A 20,141-nucleotide genomic window follows, 5' to 3' on the forward strand; every position below is an offset into this window, starting at 1 on the left:
TTATTATTCAAACAATTACTGTAATTATACCAATATTTTTCTATCAACTTCTGCTCCTAAGCTCTGTAAATAATGGTTTAATGTGACTCACTTTACTGACCTCAGAAGAGTTTGCCTTCCCAGGGTTCAAACTCTAGCCTTCAGATCAATGCAGATGTGAGGTGTTTGTTAGATCACTGAACCATTTTCCTCCCCCAATGTTACCAAAATGCAAAGAAAGCCTGGCCTAAAAAAACACCCATGCTTGGGATCTGGGAAAGATAGAAGCTCTGTAATATGGATTTGCTTGTCTTTTATTGTAGCACCTAAAGACACAGAACTAAAGCATACCTCCAACACATTTGTTTTCCATCACCAAAAAGGCAAAGCTGTCCTCCGTTCCATGTCACGCAATTCAACTCCACACATTTGCAATCCACACCATATAATTTGACAGCAAACCACACAATTCAACTCAGCACCTAATTAAATGCCACTGCATATCACTCATCACAAAATACCATTCCACATAATTCTCTTCCAGGGGATCCTCATCAATAGTCATAAGCACTAGAAAATTCCCACCCATGCGCAGGAACCCGGGAACACTATCATATGAGCCCCACATATATGTATCTATAGCAACTGCAGCCTTATACACACCAGGGCTGATTAATGCTGTAAGGACTCCCCATTAGATCATAAAAGCATACATTAGAAACAGGGAAAAACAATAGCCAATAGCATAACATGTTTTGAATCAGTTTTAATGCTTAGCAGTCAGAAGTAAACTCACATAGGACTGAAAGCATATACAGCTCCCAGGCTGCATTGCAGAAACATAGTCTAAAAAGACTGAAAAGCTAACTCATAGCAACATAGAGATGCTGGCACTGTGCCTTTAAGGCAGTCATGACCCCCAGCTTCCCATTATGCCTCAGGGGTGACAGGTCAGTTGTACTTTCCATCTCCTTCAGGAAGGATCCTGGTTACACCGCTCCACTTTCTGATTTGTCAGAAATAATCTCCACTTTTTTGAAATTATTTGACTTACTTCGACGTCTTCCATCTTCTGAAGTCATCTCTTTTTGACCCCTGCCCTTGTGGTAAAAAGGCCAATTCAGACTCATGATGTCTGTGTCTTTTGTTTACCTAAGGACTGTGACCCTAAGACTTGTCCTCATTGCCAGACCCTGTCCAAAAGGACTTTAAAGGACAGAGAAAGAATCAGTCTTTATGGACAGGCAGAAAAGTCTTCCAGAGGCAGGTTACCGGTGAGGAAGGGCTCCAAGAGGGCTAGATCTCCATCCAGAAGCAAGATCCCTCGCCCTTCTACTTCAGCGTCTGGCTCGGCGCTGAAAAATCTACTACCGGTTGGTCGTTTGTCCAAGAAAAGACCATCGACAGCGGGCTCGCCGTCGAAGAATCGTGATCCTCTGCCGTCGTCAACCCGGCGACGATCAGCGTCTAGAAACAGAAGCCCTCTGTGTGAGAAGTTGGCCTGATATATGATGCTCATTAGTTCTAGTGATCACCTTGTATCAGTCCAAACAACCCTTATGGTGATTGGTTGTAAGTCAACCTTATAGACCAGCTATCCTAATGGTAGCATGGACAAAGCAGTCTTAGGCTAAACTCTTTTGGCATGTGAAGCCAGATGTTTTACCCCAATATAACCCCTTGAATACCAGATGAAAGGACACCACACAGGTTGTTATGAAAATAAACAGTATATTTATTAATAACACCTCTGAACTCTTTGAGGTCAGAGGGCTAAGCACATGCCAATCTCTTACGAAAAACACTACAAGTTGCACAAAATTACAATGGTGCCCTAGGGGCACGACAAACCATATACTAAGTAAGTGGAATGTGAAAGTCGATCAAAGGAATGGAGCTGTCCAGAGGCTGTAGGATCGATGGGACCACGCTATACTAACTTCAGGTAGGTAATAGGAGGCCCACGGAACGCGTGTGCAGAGTGTGAACTCACACGCGAGATGGTAACAACGTCTATGGACAGTACAGTTCAAGTTAAAGGTGAGTACGGACAATCCTGACTAGGTAGGACTAAAACGACTGTGGAACTGGACACTAGGACAGTTAAACTACCCTTGAGCACCGAAATGCTCTTGTTACCTCACCCACGGGCCGCGGGTGCATAGGTGTCAAAGTGCGTCGGGTTCTCGCGTTGAAGTCAATGGAGCCTGAAAGAAAAGATGCTGCAGGCGACCAGGAGGAAGATGTCCGGTGCAATCCAAGGGTGGATTGTTGGAGACCTGAAAGCAGAGGGGACAATGTTCAGTCACTAGCCAGTGACTGGACTGGAACCAGGAAGGAACCAGATGTCGTCGCGATCAGGTGAAGAGTGGATGCTTGACTCTGCAGCCACGTGGACCAGGAGGCGTCTTCGACAACCAGGATGGAGGCACGAGATGTCCCACGCAGGCTCTCGCTGTCGGCGGTGTCTGATCCGGGATTGGACTCAACAGGCCTTGGCAAAGGCAACCCACGCGGTGAAGGGAAAAGACGTCTGGTGCGGACTAGGAGAGTCCGGGGTGCCCCTCTTTTGGAAGGGAGCAAGGGCCAGTCTGGAGCAACCAGACCAGCAGCAAAGATTCAAAGGTTCGTCGTCTGGGAGGCCGGCAAGTGACCAGACAACGTGTCTGGCAGCAACAAAGCAGAAGGGCCCACGCAGATCTCGTGGATGCTGGAGGGCTGATCTTCGGTGCAGGGGCTGCTCAGGGTTGGGGCTTCTCAGTCCCCAAAGCACTTGGTCGAGTTTACCTCGGGAGTCGTGCTGGAAGCAAAGTGCAGGTTCGTTCAAGATGGCCGGTCCCACGTGTCTCGTCGCACCCACGGGTCTCAGCTTTGCTGTAGATGCAGGTTGAGGTCGGAGAGGTCTGGGAATCCGGGTCTCGTCTGGCTCTGAAGTCTGGATCCTCGATGGAAGACGACAAAGTGAAGCCGCTGGACGCTTGATGGTGCCTGCAGTTGCAGGGTGGACACTCCTTGTCCACAAGGGAGATTCTTCAGTCTTCTGTGGAGCAGAACGTCGAAGGCCAGAGTTTCTTCTTGTTGAATAGTTCAGGATAATCTAATTTGGAATGGGACCAGCTCCTACCTTTATTCTCCTAAAGGGGGCTGCACTACTGACTAGGTCCCTCCCCTGGGTGGGACCAGGAAGGGGGGGGTGTTACACCCCCTATCCTTTGTCTGGTTTCCCGCCAGAGCTGGGGCTGGGATGCCCCAGCAACTGGTTTGAACCGGTGTATGCACAGGGCACCTTGTGTGCCTGAGGCATGTCTCATTCCTTTCAGGCCTCCCTACCTCAATACACAAAATCCTGTCTGGGGTGGTGCTAGCACCTCCCAAGGCAGGAAACCCTTTGTCCAGGCCATCCTCGCTGGAAGGACTCCCAGCAGCAGGAGGTCAGACTTGTGTCTGTGGTGGCAGCATCCATTTTGTGATGCCAAGGCTCGAGTTAACTTTAACCGGGGTTCTCCGTGACATACATATGTCCCTCTAGAAGGGTGGAATGCTACCCCCGTCGCCAGAATTGGCGAGGGGGTAGTATTCCAATTCGTATGACACCTTACTCGACATGTTTTGATAATGTTATACCAGAGTTGGCATTTAACCGCGAGGTGGATAATGCTCTTAAGAGTATATGGTATAGCGTTATCATGGAAACAGCTACAGGACTTGGTTCCAAAAGCTGTAGACAGGCTCAGCTCATGCTAGAGCACCATCTCACATAATTCCAAGCACTCTGCCTTCAGGATTGATAAGGCCTGCCATAGGAGTGACTGATGGGAGGATATGTGTCCATTTTAGGGTTAGATATAGGTATACTATATCTACAGCAAAGGGTGATTACACCACCTTGCCCCAGCTGTCGTGCAGCCAGTTGTGTCAGATTTAGATGGCCAGCCAGGGGTGGCATAATACATGCTTCAGCCCCTGGTAGGCCCTGAGTGCACCTATTCCCTGGGTACCTAAGGTACACTGTACAGGGACTGATAAGGTGACCCAGTATCCAATTAGATATGCACCTAAGGTACATGGAATCCATTTTAACAGAGAGAGCAGGAAGCCTGGGGTCCTGAATAGCAGGATCCCAGGCCAACTAAGTCAAAAACCAGCAAAACACCAGGCAAAAAGTTGGGGGCAACCATAGTCAGATATCCACCTTCCTACACTCTGCCATAGTCAACTCTGCGACGATCGGCGTCGGAGTATCAACCCTCCGCCGCCAGCACAACGTTCGGTTTAGAGGGCAGGTTCCCCTCAGTCGTCGTCAGTCCATCGGCGTCTAGTGGCAGGAGTCCTCTGCCGTCAGCCCGGCGACAATCTGCGTCGAGGATTGGAACTCCTCCACCGTAGTCTCGATGTCGATTGGCGTCTAGGAAGAAGAGCCCTCCGCCGTCGTCAGCACTGCAACGTTCGCGTCTAGGAGCAGAGCCCCTTCATCTGTCTGCACGACGACGTTCGCCGTCTAGGCGCAAAACCCCTCCGCCGTCGTCTGCTCTTCGGCGTCGACACAAAGGGATGTTCAGGAGTCGTCTGCAAGGGATTCGAGGTAGAGAAGCGTTGTCGAGACCGGATCCAACAACAGACCGGAGATCGACGTCGAGAAGGAGGTCCAGATCGACTTCAAGGCCTACCTCAGTGGGGTTTAGTGAAGGATCGGTGGTTTTGGTAACAATCCATGTCACACCATTCTTCCTCTTATTCCTCCAGACATCCTTCAACGAGATCTGCCTCTCCAGAAAGGCGTTCCAGCAGACCTACTCATAGGTCTCCATCACAGCACAAGGAGGCTTCCCCTGCTGTCCACTTGTCTCCAAGATGGCTCCTCCCCCTGCATCTTTGGAATAGGGATTCAGGAGCAACACGGCGGATGCAAGAATACGCCAGTCCCCTCCATAGGTCACCTTTACAAAGATTGGTGCAGGAAGTGGACAGATCACGTTCTCCCAGACGTGAGGAGCACAAGCAGGTCACGGGAACGAAGACACAGTTCCCATCGCTGAAGGAGAAGGACACCGTCATGGTCGTCTTCCGCTCTATCATCGAAGAGGAATTATTCCCCATCCCTATCGGACAGCCCTCTATCGAGAGTGTCTCCGATAGATGACATCCACACCCTACCATGATGTGCTTCAGAGAGGGGTTTGGAAGCTGAACATTGAGATGTCTACCCCTCAGGTGGTGGCAACGGTGATCTTTGAGACTGCATCAGAGAGCAGCATATCGTCCATTACTTCCCCTGGTTCCTGGGCTTCTGGAACCAGTGGACATTTTCCTGACGCCAGCTACGATCAAGGCCGCACCGGCTCGAAGTCAGAAAAAATACAAGCCGGCCTCCACAGACGCTGTCTTCTTGAAGACCGATCCGCCTGCGGACTCAGTAATCATTGTGGCAGCGAGGAAAACGCATGCTGTGACTGCATCTTCATTGGTTCCTCCCGATACAGAATGTAGGTCCCAGAACTCTTGGACGTAAAGTTTGTAGCTCGGCAGCTTTATCATTAAAAGTCTCCAGTGCTGCAGCCTTATTAGGTCGCTATGACCGGGCCTTATGGGACTCCTTGAACCGCTTCAGAGAGAAGCTGCAAAAAGAGGATCAAAAGGACTTTGAAGAGATCATTGCTGAGGGGTCGCTTTTTGCCAACCAAGTGACCAGCACGGCAGTGGACGGCACTACACTATCTGCGCATTCATATGCCCATGGAGTTTGCGACAGGATATCCTCCTGGTTGAGGCTGACAGCACTCATGCCGGATGCACAACAGAGAATCCTAAATCTCCCGTTTTCCGGCTCCTCTCTGTATGGCACCCATACAGATGAGATGAGCAGGATGAAGGCGGAACTCGATACCCTCAAAGACGTTGGCTTGGAGAAGGAGTTCAAGCGTCGATACAGGCCCAACCAACGCAGAGGGTTCAAATCCCTCAATGGTCCCAAGGAAAAAAAACAAGGCAAGTCGCAGTATTAGGGCCGTAAATCAAACTGAGGTAGTGGTCACCAGCAGCAGTCCTCTACCACGGCCAGATCGGCAGGGAAGCAATGAGCAGGAGCTTCCTCTGGCGCTGTTGCCCACTCCAGTGGGAGGAAGTGCTTCACATTATCTGGCAGAGTGGTGCAGCATCACTAAAGATCGTTGGGTGCTCAATATACTGCGCAATGGATATGCACTAAGTTTTCGTGTACTTCCAAAGGACATTCCTCCAAAAAGATCTCGTCCTCACCAACTCCGGCAGGAAGTGCAAAACACACAAGATGATGGACGGAATGTTGCACAATGGCAAAACATTCACCCCCAGCCAAAATCTGGGTTTAATCCATTGTTATTTTGCTCACCAAGCCACCCCAGGTCAGACATGGCCATATGCAAATCAGTCTTGACCCTGTGCCTCAGGGGAACAGTCCAGACCGGAATCAAGCATCCCAGGACTGGTTTCTGGCTATCAGCCACTTCCGGTAGGAAGTGGCAACCCTTCTGCGTAAAGAGGCCATAGAGGTTCCTTCCACGCAGCGAGGGAAGGGAGTGTACTCCAGGTACTTTCTTGTTCCCAAAAGAGACCAGGAGCACAAGTTCAGACCTATCCTGGACCTCCGCCTGCTGAATAGTCATTGTGAAGGAGAAGTTTCGTATGTTGGCCCTTCATCAAATATGTCCACATCTGCAAACAGGAGATTAGATATGTTCGGTGGACCTCTAAGATGCGTACTTCCATATACCCATTGCTCCACGTCATCGCAAGTATCTGCGGTATATGGTCGGAGACCAGCACTATCAATACAAGGTCTTACCTTTCGGGCTGAAATCTGCCCCACGAGCCTTTACCAAGTGCATGGCAGTGGTGGCGGCTGCCCTACACGGAAAAGGTCTGTTCATCTACCCTTACTTAGACGATTGGCTCCTCAAAGGGCCATCTCCCCAACAAGTAAGGAGCGATTTCCAAGTCTGTCTACAGCAACTACACAAACTGGGTCTTCATGTCAACATGGATAAGTCTGTACAACAGCCCACCCAGACGATCCACTATCTGGGATCGACTCTGGATACAAACAACGGAAGAGTTTCCTTCAGAGGAGAGACTTTTTTCAATGCAGCAGAAGTGCAAGGCTCTGCTTCCGACAGATCGCCCAGCAGCCCGACAAGTGGCATCTCTGCTAGGGTCGATGGCCTCCTGCATATTTCTCATCCCCAAAGCCAGGCTGAGAATGCGACCGTTGCAACAAGATCTAGAAGACAAGTGGGACCAAGCAACGGGTCGCTGGGAGGATCGGATCGTGCTCTCCCAAGCAGCCTTCAATCGCGTTCAACTCGGTCCTGATCCAAACAGACAACACTACCACCATGTATTATCTAAACAAACAGGGTGGTGCTCTCACCCTCTCCCTGGAGGCTCAAGCGATCTGGCACTGGCTTCTGGCTCGGAACCTCCATAGTGGCAGTGCACCTTCCGGGAGAGCCGAATGTCAAAGCAGACTCATTCAGTCGACACTTCGAAGATCAGCCAGACTGGGTGCTGCACGACGAGGTGGTGGAAGATATTTTCCAACAGTGGGGTCGTCCATCAATAGATTTGTTTGCAGACAAAAACAAAAAATGCCACTCCTTCGCATCCAGATTCCACCGTCCAGGGACTAAGGGGAATGCGCTTTTGATGGATTGGTCAGACATTTGCTTGCACCTTTCCTCCTCTACCTCTGATCCCGAAGGTGGTGTCCAAGCTCATCAGATCCAATATGAAGAGGATTCGGATGGCTCCAGACTGGCCACGGCAGTGGTGGTACCTGGACCTTCTTCAGTTATCGGTACTCTCCCTACAGGAGGTTGCTGTACAGATTGGACCTGCTGACCAAGATGGACGGGAGGATTCTGCATCCCAGCCTTCCCTCCCTGAACTTGGCAGCATGGCTCCTGAGGTCCTACAATATGGACACTTGAATCTGCCGCAGGACTTCATGCATATTCTGAAGGAGGCTAAGAGGCCCTCCACAAGAGCGTCATACGCTTTTAAATGGAAGAGGTTCTACCTATGGTGTGTTGAAAATCCTTTTGACCCTATGAAGGGGCAGGAAGATGTCATTCTTCCTTACCTTCTATATTTAGCTAAAGCGGGTTTGAAATATGCCTTAATCAGGGTTCATTTGTCAGCCATTACGGCATACAGCAAGTCAACCAACCTTCCTTTTTCCAAATGCAGGTGGTTAAGGATTTCTTACAGGGGGTTGAAGAAAGTGTATCCCCCGGTTCATAACCCTTCTCCTCCCTGGGAGTTTAATTTGCTGCTGTCTAGATTAATGGGTCCCCCTTTTGAATCCGTTCATAAGGCCTCTTTGCAGCACTTGACGTGGAAGGCCGCTTTTCTGGTAGCGATAACATCAGCGCGCAGAGTAAGTGAGATCCAAGCGCTGTGTGCAAAAGAACCTTATACTGTGTTTCACCACAACAGGGTAGTGTGAAGGACTCACCCTGCTTTTTAGACAAAGGTTATATCTGATTTCCATATTAATCAGTCAATCTCCCTACGCTCCTTTTTTCCAAACCCCGCGACTCCTGCGGAGAGGTAGTTACATTCCTTGGACCTCAAAAGAGTGCTTAAGTTTTATCTGGAGGGTACCAAGGGCATAAGGAAATATGAAATTATTTCTAAATTATGGTGCCATGAGAACAGGTTTCCCAGCCTCCAAGAGATACATTTCAAGATGGATAGTGTCCTGTATAAAATTGGCTTACCAGTTGGCGCATAAACCCTTGTTGTGGTCTCCTAAAGCACACTCCACAAGGGAAAAACCGGCCACAGTAGCGTTTTGCATGATGTTCCAATGTCAGAAATTTGCAAGGCTGCAACCTGGAGATCGGTTCACAATTTCACAAGGCATTATTGTCTAGAATCCGATTCCAGGGCTGATACTCAAGTGGGCCAGGCTTCCTTGAGGAATCTATTTGGATAGTAATCTATCCAGGCTTAGTTATCTGAGCTGATTGGTTAATTTACCATTATGTTTCCTTTGCCCATTGGTGGATGAGGTGAGGCTCGCTATTCTAGTGCATATAACTATTGGTGAGGATCCCCTGGAAGAGAAGGATTAGTTACCTGTAATCCTAGTTCTCTTCCAAGGGGATCCTCATCAAAGTCATAAGCAACCCTCCCGCCTCCCCGGGCAAAGGATCATTGTGTTTTTAATGAGGTAATGTCAACTCTTTGTGTCATGGCATTTTGAGTCACAGCAAAGAACTGACTTAACTGTCACCCCTGAGGCATGATGGGAAGCTTGGGGTCACGGTGCCAGTTTATCTCTATGTTGATATGAGTTAGATTTTCGGTCTTTTTAGACTGTTTCTGCAATGCAGCCTGGGAGCTGTGTATGCTTTCAGTCCTATGAGTTTTCTTCTGACTGCTAAGCATTAAAACAGATTCAAAACATGTTTTGCTGTTTTCCCCGTTTCTAATGTATGCTTTTATGATATAATGGGGAGTCCTTACAGCATTATTCAGCTCTGGTGTGTATAAGGCTGCAGTTGCTTAGTGTGTGTGTGGTGATACATATATGTGGGGCACATGCACGATTGTGTTTCCAGGGTCCCGCGCATGGGCGGAAATATTCTAGTGCTTATGACTTTGATGAGGATACCCCTGGAAGAGAACTAGGATTACGGGTAAGTAACTAATCCTTACACTCCACAGCACACAAGCCCACTCCACATAATTCCAATACACTAAATACAACATAATTACTATCAACATGATTCCATGCACACCATGCCACCTTTTTCCACAACACAAATCCCTCCACACAATTCCACAACTAATCATTCCAATCCAACCCCCATAATTTCACTGCACTCCGTAACACATGGGTAAAAGACATTGTCATTCACTCCAGTCACTAACTCAAGCAAATGCAAGACCTGTTGAATTTCTAATGCTTTTTTGTACTTCAGCTATACTTTTATGTCTGTTTACTTTAAGCCCATTATCTTCCTCAGCTGGTATTGTATAAAGTAATCTTACGGTACAAAAAATTGGAAGGTTTTGGGGTTGTAACAGTTAATTCATTTGTCAGTACCTAGGTTTTTGACCCCTGTTGGAAGCAAGTTGAATCATCGACTAAATATGAATTTCTTTCTAGATTTCACCCAGTGAACCAGGAGCTGCTCCATTCCATCCTGGGTCAGAGAAACCTTTCCCAGCCCTTGATGCTAGATCTGCAATGCCTGGAGGAATGCCTCGTTCTTTTGATGTTGTAAGTAGTCATTAGTGTATTAAATTGTATTTTGAGTGTAGCCTTACTTGGTCCGTATCCCTCCCCAGATACATATGCTGTGATTGTCAGGCAGCCGCAAATGTATTCAAAGCTAATGTATTTGGCAATGGGACCCTCACACAAGAGCCAATTGAGTGCAGGCTTGTACTTGAGACACTCTCCAATGTTTTGAACAATGTAACAATGCAAAAATGTAAAGCTTCAAAAAGGATGAAATGCCTTTCACAAAGAGTTCTGGCCTCCACATAAAAATCCTTATTTTTAATGTTTGCCAGGGTTTTCTACTATTACTGTACCGAGCAGCGAAATACTGATTGTTTACGTCTAAATATCTGCTGCTGTGCTTGCTGCAGGTCTGCTCGGGTCAAAGTAAAATGAAGTTGGACTTTGATCTTCGTTTTGTGAAGACTGTACTGCAAGTTTTCGATGCGCTCAAAGACTTGACCTTAGTCTTTGTTGTACTGTATTGCTAGAATTTTTCTTACTTTATTTTTATAAACTCGTTTCTAGGCTCAAGAGGGTGGAAAGGGTGAAGTATTTTCTAACAAATTTCCTGTGACATGGAGATGCAGCTATGCCTTGTCTGATGCTCTGCTAAATTCAGAATTGAGTTTCTGCACTTATGTTGCTGTGCTCATAATTAAAGGAATTCTAGAAGCCCTGAATTTTCTTGAAGAACCACTGCCATGAAGGACTCTCAAAACAGACCAATACTATCATGCAGATGTGCCAGGGAGCAGCAATTCGTCAACACTGATGATCTCTAGGTTACAAGCTGCAACGATCAAAAGAACTGCCTCCCTGCAGCATCGATGCAAAGGTTTTTTTTATCTAGTTTCAACGCATCTTGTTTTGGAGAGCCACTGGATCAACTCTGATTTGAACTCATCTAGCACTTTGGCACTCCAAAGGATGCTTATCAATAGAAACCAACTGTGAAAGGTTCCTAGGAAACAAAATAAATAGATTGGGGTGGGGGTAACCATTCAAGCCATGCCATAGTCCTGCCCTCGAACTGTAGAGCCAGAAACACTGAAGTACAGAATGTAATAGAGCTTTATTGGCAAACACTAATGAAATATTATCTCTGGAGGACTGGAAAGCTGGTTGAAATGAACCTGGAATTAGAAAATCTGTCTGTCTGCAGGACTGAGCCCCACAAAATGGATGTAGCCAGCCAACAGGCACAAGGTGGTCTGGGATGATAAAGCCTCACCATGCTTGATTTATGACTGAAATGGAGCAGCTCCTTGACCTAAATGATTGATTCCTCCTGGACATCTGCTGTGGTGATCTTGTGGCTCCTTTGCAAACTCGGTTTATTGAGCGTTCCCCACTCAATTTTTTGTAATTAGCTGAGCTTTGTGCCAGTTTTATAGGAATTGAGTTCAGTCTTGCTACTTGACAGTCAAGTTAATGTTTTTTTTTTCCAGCTGAAAGGGACATTGCAGTCGTTCCATGGCAGAGATGGTACACCTGTCCTGTTTGTGTTTTCCTCCTACGCTTGTACGTTTGCCTCCAAGGTGTCTGACTCATGTAATGGACAACAGTTGTAGTATTTGCATTTTTCTTGTAACCAAGGTAGGATGCCGTTGGCCACATTCAAATGTTTATATGCTCCTCTAGAGACTGGAGGAGTATCCATGCTGACTTCTGAGTCCAAGGTCCCATCAGTTTAAACTTGTCCAGATGTTGTCTGCTAGCATCAGACTTATTGTTTCATATGTACCCGTTGCTCTGGGATATGGCCACCATGTAGAAGATTGGAGACCATAGAGTTTCAATCTGTTGTGGAAGCCTACATTAGGAAAAGGGAATTGGGATAGGCAAGGTGGAGGTATGACCCCAATGAAGGAGCATGAGAAGACTTAAGAGTGGTCAGTACACCCTGTCACAAGCACTGCAGCATAAGTAATGAATTTGTAGTATGGAGGAAGTCCAAAGGGCCACCGTCACATCGCAGACAATTGAGGGATTTAATTGTTTTCCAAAGCGCCAAAGTTTAAGGTGGTAACGTAGACACTGTTAACTTAACAGCTGCTCAACAAAGGTCAAAAGAAAGGGAAAATTGGAAAGCCACTAAAAGGCTAGGTTGTGATAATCTGAACATGGCAACAATGAAAGTGGGTTTCAGGGACAGGCATCCTGTATCCCGCAGGTGCCAGCTGTTGAGCAACACCCAGTTGAGGTGAAAAAAAAAATACTGCTCTTACAAGCAACTAGTTTCAATAGCCAAGTTTTGCAGCGTGAATCTTTCTGGATTCACTATGCTGTGCATTATTCCGCGGTCTAGTGGTTGGGTCCGTAATCGTAGTCTTTTTTTTTTTTTTTCGTAGCCCAGGTGGGCGTCGACGTCCCACCTTTTGGTGTCCTTCCTGTGACGTCTGCATGCTTCCTGCGGAAGCTCCCACCCTTGGGCGCCATCTGCAGATTTTTTTTCCACCGTTGGGTCTGGATCGTTCCCAAGAGGGCTCCAGAGATTTGGAGAAGAGAAGCCAAGAACCAAGTTTTTGGGAAGAAAAGACTTAAGAAAACGAAGTGAGACTACAGCATCGAAGGGGACAATGAAGGAAGAAGATCTTCGAGGAACTTCGACGTCCAGAAGAGAATGCGCAATCAGGGGGACCCCTGAACGCAAGAGATGGAAAACACACCATTCAAATTATGCTGAAACTGCCACCACAAGTACGCGCAGAAAGACCAACACCCAGTTTGCAACCTCTGCCTGCCGATAGACCACGAAAGCAGGGACTGAAACGCCTGCTCCGCCTTCACGCCAAAGACCCTTCGAGAGAGAGGCAAAGAAGAGCTAACTTCGCCATGCAGGGCAAGGGCCAACCACTGTCCCTTTGAGACCTGGGACTATCGACCAACTAGGAGGATTGTCGCCGAAGACTCCAGAAAAGGTAGGAGACTCGACGCCCCAAAAAGGTCTAAAAGACTCTCGACAGTCTGCCCAAGACTCATGAAAAAACGAGGGCAAGACCCCAAAAGCTCCAGCATCCGCAGCAACACCCAGGGCTAGCAGATCCTCACAGAAGGACTCCCAGGCGCCGAAGGGCGGCGACCAACCAAGGTATACAAAACGTCCACGAAAAGGAACGCTCGACGCAGAAGACTTCTTCGACGTCGACGAAGGACGCAAGATCAGTCTCGACGCCGAAACCCATCTCGGCGCCATCAAGTCGGACGAAGACACCGGCACAACCAATCGACGACTGACAGGCGGCTGAGATGGAAAGAAAGAAGAGAAGACTCGAGGCAGAGATGGAGAACATCCTGCAGCGAGAGATTTCGTCGAAAGGATGAAAGCGTATACAATTGCGTCGAAGCCAAAGCCACCGGTGGTCGAGTTTGTCGAGGAAGAAGAGGAGTTTGAGGTCGAAGGACCGTCGGAAAGCCAGGAAGATCTGGAATATCGAGAAGAGACCCCCCCTACTACGAGGAGGAGGAAGATGACGACCAGAGGACCTTTCAGGGCTCGTCATACTCAGACACACAAGACCTAGAGTGGCAGGACCTCGAAGCCGAGAGTCCAGAAGAGGGAGTGGACACATATCCGGCGAGACCCTTGCCACCCGACGACATTGGACTTTACAATGAAGTAGTCAAGAACGCAGCGGCAGCGTTCAAAGTAAAACTAGAGGTGGAAACACTGCTCCCAATACAAACTAGGAGCCAGTACCTGCCAATGCCCGAACGCTTTAAAGGGCAAGGGAGAGAGGCCTTCAAAGAGCCTGAGACTTGTAAACCCGTCACACCCAGGACGGAGAAGAAGTACAAGCACTCCCCCAAGGACCCACCCTACATCCAGGGAACTGCCACTGCAGACTCCATCATTGCAGCAACAGCAAGGAAAAGAGCCAATGTCCCGACAACGTCAGGACCACCTCCAGACCAGGAGAGCAGAAGGATGGACCTGACTGGGAGAAAGATCGAGAGGAATGCCGCAACGCACTTGCGCATGGCCAATTCCAACGCTCTGCTGAACAGACACCAACACCAGATCCTGGACGACCTGGGCCAGTTAGTCAAACACCTCCCACAAGAATACCAGCAAAGAGCTACGCACTTGGTAGAGGAGGGGAAGAACGTGGCAAATTCTTGCCTTAAAAACAGCACTGGACGGTGCAGACACAGCCAGCAGACTTGTGATGCTGGGCATCATGGAAAGGCGAGAAGCCTGGCTCGGAATATGAGGCTTTAAACCGGCGGTGCAACACAATATCCTGAACACCCCGTTCAACAGCAAAACACTGTTCGGAGCACCAGTGGACGGAAAGCTCACCCAGCTGAAAAAGGAAAACGACACCGCAATATCCATGGGGGCCTTGCAATTCTGAGGAACAAAGAGGAACCCTGTCACGGAGACCAAACGCGAGAGGGGGAAACCAGCCGGGAATGTTGCACCAGACTTTCCACCAGTCACACCAGGGCGACACTCAGACGCAACAGAGCCAGCAAAAACAACACTGGCAATACCAACAGAGGGGCCAGTCCTTTTGCAGGAAGGGGAATGGCCGGGGAAACAACCGAAGAGGTGGACAACAAGCCACCTCCAAGTGACTCTGCCACACTACTAGTGCACACCCTTTCAAAAACTCCAGCGGTGGAGCACAGATACAGCAAAGAGGAGGGGCTCTGACTAAACATGCAAGAGCACATAACACCGGTGGGAGGAAGACTGAACCGTTTCTTTCAGGAGTGGAAGAAAATAACTACAGACAGATGGATTCTCAACACCATACAGTACGGATACTGCATAGAGTTGGAAAAAACGCCACCAAACAGACAACCAAAAAGAAGAGCACTAGCAAAGAAGGAACTAGAGCTACTTCAAAGGGAAGCACAATAACTCCTGTTGAAGGAGGCTATCAAGCCTGTACTTCCCATAGAGAGGAACAAGGGGGTGTACTCCACGTACTTCCTGGTACCAAAGGTAGACGAAACCATGAGACCCATCCTGGACCTAAGGTTCCTCAACAAGTACATAAAAACCCCAAAATTCAAAATGAAGTCCCTGCAAGAGGTCCTTCCACAGGTACAAGGCGGGGACTTCATGGTCACCATAGACCTCAAAGATGCCTACCTGCACATCCCAATGAACAGGCGGCACAAACATCTGCTAAGATTTGTCATCAACACAGATCACTATCAATTCACAGCACTGGCATTCGGAATGAAATCAGCACCAAGGGTATTTACAAAGTGCCTTGCAGCAGTCGCAGCACACTTAAGGAGGGAAGGGATCCACATATACCCTTACCTGGACGACTGGCTAGTAAAGGCAAGATCATACAAGACATGCAAACTGCACGCACAGGGAGTGACCGATACACTGATGGCCCTGGGTTTCTCCATCCACTGGGGAAAATCCTCAATGAACCCAGAACAAGTAAAACATTTCCTGGGTGCGCAGATCAACACCGTGCAGGAGAAGGTGTTCCCCAGCGAGAAGAAAACGCTGGCACTGGTGAAGGAGGCGCGCCTCTACCAGAAGGGGGAGTCCTCTGACAGTGAGGACAGCGAGCAAGATGATGGGCATGATGGCCTCATGCATACAGATAGTGCTGAATGTACGACTCCACCTGAGACCACTCCAGGAGTGGCTACAGGACCAATGGTCACAAGCTACAGGTTGTTGGGAAGACCTAGTGGTTGTAACACACGCAGTGCACGAGGAGATATCATGGTGGTACAAGGGAAACATAACAAAAGGGAAGCCTCTAACACACAGCTTTCCAAACTTCATGTTTGTGACACCTTTTAGACCATCTCCACCTAGTGACACGGTCATGCGAGCGATCCGGCCCAAACCACTTTACGGTCACCCCCCCTCCCCCCAAGAACATTTTGAAAAGATAGTGGGCAAATGGTGCATTTTCAAGCAAATTTGAGAAAGCAGGAAGGTTATTCAAGCAATTGTGAATCTGTTCTAACTATAAGCCGCACCATGCAACATAGAGGCACACAGGAGCCTTGTTAAGAAAAGTTTCGGGATCCTGTCTGGCCCCTGATGAATATTATGAAGCTAAGAACAAACAAAAAAAACTATATTAATATGACAAATCCCCAAAGCTTTGTAACATTCTATTTTAAAGGCATTTTCAAATGTTAAGCAACGTATTTATACAGCAACATTCTGGATATTCTGTCAGTTGTCACCATGGCATATGTCTGTGCAAAAAATGACGAGAAGATGCACAACACCCTGGCGTCCCTGTGTCAGGTGGAACAGAGTCACAGTAAAGTACGTGGACCACATGAAAGCTAGACTAGACCAGTCAACAACCGAATTAGTCAATACAATGCAGTAGTATGAGTGATTGGCTGGACTATTAGCCATGGAGCGACCAGGCTAGAAAAGTAGATTGGATACATCACAAACTGCTTTCAAAGATATGGAAGGAGCAGAATGCAGTCGGGCAGCTTAGTAGCTCTCTAATATGTCACAAAATAATCAGAGGTACTGAACAGGAAGTGATGAAACTTACGGAAAGTCACATTTGGAATGAAATGGCTGCTACAATCTTGAGGGAGTGAGAGAAGCATATTCAGCGTTACTAAACAAAGACCTGAGAGAAACTGCTGCCTCTTATGCAGGCGGTTTGTGGGAATAATTAACAATATGGCTACTGGTGTAAAATTAAAAGCTACCATATCATATGCTTTCAACCATTTCCACATCATTTTTCATCAACCACCTCTGGAGTGAAGATCTGTAACTTCTTGAACAGACTGCCCTGATTCAGCAAGCCACACAAACTAAACAGTCAAGGTGAATCATAACCTCACACGTTCAAGTAAGCAGAATATGGTTACATTTTGTCATTGTGATGCATAAATAATTCTTCAGAAAGATGTTGAGCTTTCTGCGCCATAGCGTACATAGAGAACAAAATCAAACAGAATATTCAAGTAATTAAAGGAAACTCTTCTAATATACCAGTGCCTCGTCTATGAATATATCTGTGTATCCAGTCTATTGACAAGTATGACTTACAGCAGTAAAAAACTGAATCTAGCAATGATTTCCATAACTTTAGATGAACTTTCATTATATATGGAGTTTTACATCTGATTAAAATTCATAAAAGTTCAAAGTATATGTTGGAGATTAAACTAAAAAATAATCTTTTGAGTGGAAGTGAGCTTGCTCACATAAATATAATAATGACTATTAAACGTTTACGTAAATCAATCTCTGTATTTCACTTTCTAAAAAGACGGCTGCAAATGAGGTTAACATAGATCCCTTCCATCACAACTCATTTGTGCTTGCCAAATATGGGGACCATTAAGCATGTCTGCTTTCTTTTCTAAGTCTGACTTGTAGAGCCATGTTATGAGCAACATTTTGCAGCATCCCAGATATGAACACAGTTGTCTGGAAATGGGGTTTGAAGAGAAGCAGAAAGTAATAAGTAAGTCTGAATTAATCGTAATGCTGCCTAATGTATAAAAGGACACACATTTGTTAATTGTTCTGTACCAAAGGACAAGCATTATCCATTAGGAAGGTATTGGAGCGATTTACATGACCTTTGCCGCCCTCTTGTGAACATTTGCAGGAAACTGGAGCCCAGCTCTGAAACAAGCACACTTGAGGGGCCTAAACTGAGATTAAACTTTTACAAAATTAACCTGAGGAGCAGAGGTCACTGTAGCAAAGGAAACGAGGCCTCGCGCTCGGCTTGAGCATCTGAAACGGGTTCTATTTCAACTGAGGAGCCTAAACAAAGTTTGAAAATTTCAAACATTTACCTGGGGAGCAGAGGTCCCCATCGCAAAGGGAACAAGGGCTCGCGCTCACCTAATGCTTCCTGCTTCTTCTTCCTCTGCCTACGCCGTACTGCATCACTGAATGCAAGAGCATTCACCCTAATCTGGCTGCAGAGGTCATCGTTGCGCGACACACCCACAGATGGGAGGCGACACAGTAACGTGTCGCGCCACACACTTTGGAAAGCTCTGCTCTAACACCACCAGCACAAACTGACCATAACCACAGACGCATCCCAGAAGGGATGGGGAGCACACATGAAAAAACTCAGGGAGGGGTCTGTGGACACCAGCGGATGCAGTCAAACACATCAATTACCTGGAACTAAAGACCGTGTTCCTCGCACTAAAGGCATTCCAGACGAAGCTGTACAACCAAACAGTGTTGTCCCAGACAGACAACACAACAGCGATGTTCTACATAAACAAGCAGGGAGGAACACAATCGGCCCCGCTGTCAGAACTAGCGCAGGAAATATGGAAATTGGCCATCCCCATAAAAATACATCTACTGCCGATTCACCTGCCAGGAAGGACAACGTGGAAGCTGACTGGTTCAGCAGACATGAGAGAACAACATGAAAGGGGTGTTTCCCAAATAGAACAAATCAAAGTTTAATAAATAATAACAGAATACCCACCAATTCACAAAGAGTAAATATATTCAAAAAAAGTTTTTAATTTTCATTTTGACAATCAATACGATTTTTTTTGGATAGTAAAAAAAGTGATTCCATTTGAACAATACATAACATTTGGAAAAAATATACATAATCAGAAACATACAAAATTAGTCTAAAAACTAGGACACGCAAAAACACTTCAAACCGGACAATAAATTAAATCCACTCATACATCCAAACATACCTTTTATACAGTCAAATTCATACTCAGACATTCACATCCATATCACTACACACAAGGACAAGAAAAGCGCCGACGCGCGTTTCGGACAAGTGCCAATAAAGGCTTCCTTCATCAGGGCGCACTTCAAATATTGTACAGACAAGCAGAATAGATAATGTCTGTGACACGGTCCTGACAAGCGGTCCTAGTAGCAGCAAAGCTGTGGGTGGGTATTCTAAATACCCAACAATAACGAAGCCCCTTTAAATATGTGGTTCACAATCCCAGGGTTTCATCGGTCATGAATAGCGCATATTAGAATAGGTCCACAAGGGATCCAAATGTACGAGGGAACCAGGAATAAAAGCAATACCATGAAATAAATTCCAAGTATCTCAAAACGAATAGCAAGCACTGATGCAGAGCAGTTGGTAACCCCGGGGCCGACAGTGAAAGATGACCTCAAGACAGCAAAATTGAGCCATCATTTGGATGAGGTGAGACGAACACCGGAAATGTCATGATAAGGCCCAGCTTCAATCCCGGGGAATAGGGGGCCTGAAAAACGGCCCGGCAGTGCACGTAAAGTGGTGTCCTGGGTCGACGGAAACGGGTGACTCCTTCACCTGCCTGTGATACGGTAGGTCGTATAGGGGAGGGGGAACATCCTGGGGATGATGAGGACACAATCCCAGAGGAGGCAGACCCATGGGAAGAGTATAATGTAGGGTCAGATAATGATACCGACCCTGAATCGTATCCCTCAAAACCTTCACCTCCTGATGACAATACTGGGTTTGCACAACTCATTACTAGAGCAGCAACATATCATAAGGTAGACCTACATACAGAACCTCAAATACAGGACTTCTTATTAGAAACACTACCTACTGCACAAAGAACATCAGGAACACTACCAATGCTTAAGGGCCTTCTCAGCCATACATCAGAGATATTCAAGGACCCAGTGAGGGCTAGGGTATTGAACCCAAGAATCGATAAAAAATATAGGGCAGCTCCAAAAGACCCAATATACATTAAAGGGCAAATTCCTCTAGACTCACTAGTGGTCACAAACGCTCGCAAGAGAGCAAACTCTTTATCTACAGGAGAAGCTCCACCTCCTGACAAAGAGTCTAAACTAATAGATGCCTCTGGCAAGAGAGTAGCATCTCAAGCGGCAAACAGTTGGCGCATAGCTAATACGCAAGCACTACTTGCAAGGTATGACAGAGCGCATTATGAT

The 20,141-nt window shown here is 47.1% G+C and overlaps 1 protein-coding gene across 2 annotated transcripts in view; it reads left to right on the plus strand.

The window, feature by feature from the left end:
- Window positions 1-20,141, plus strand: part of SERBP1 (SERPINE1 mRNA binding protein 1) — a 204,204-nt gene that overhangs the window by 159,048 nt on the left and 25,015 nt on the right. For both annotated transcript variants that reach the window (XM_078668857.1, XM_078668859.1), the window contains exon 8: window positions 10,133-10,246. In XM_078668857.1, the coding sequence (XP_078524983.1) occupies window positions 10,133-10,246 (114 nt within the window). The remainder of the gene's footprint in view (window positions 1-10,132; window positions 10,247-20,141) is intronic.

The sequence above is a fragment of the Lissotriton helveticus genome, chromosome 1_2 (genome assembly GCF_964261635.1).
Source record: "Lissotriton helveticus chromosome 1_2, aLisHel1.1, whole genome shotgun sequence".
Taxonomy (NCBI): Eukaryota; Metazoa; Chordata; class Amphibia; order Caudata; family Salamandridae; genus Lissotriton; species Lissotriton helveticus.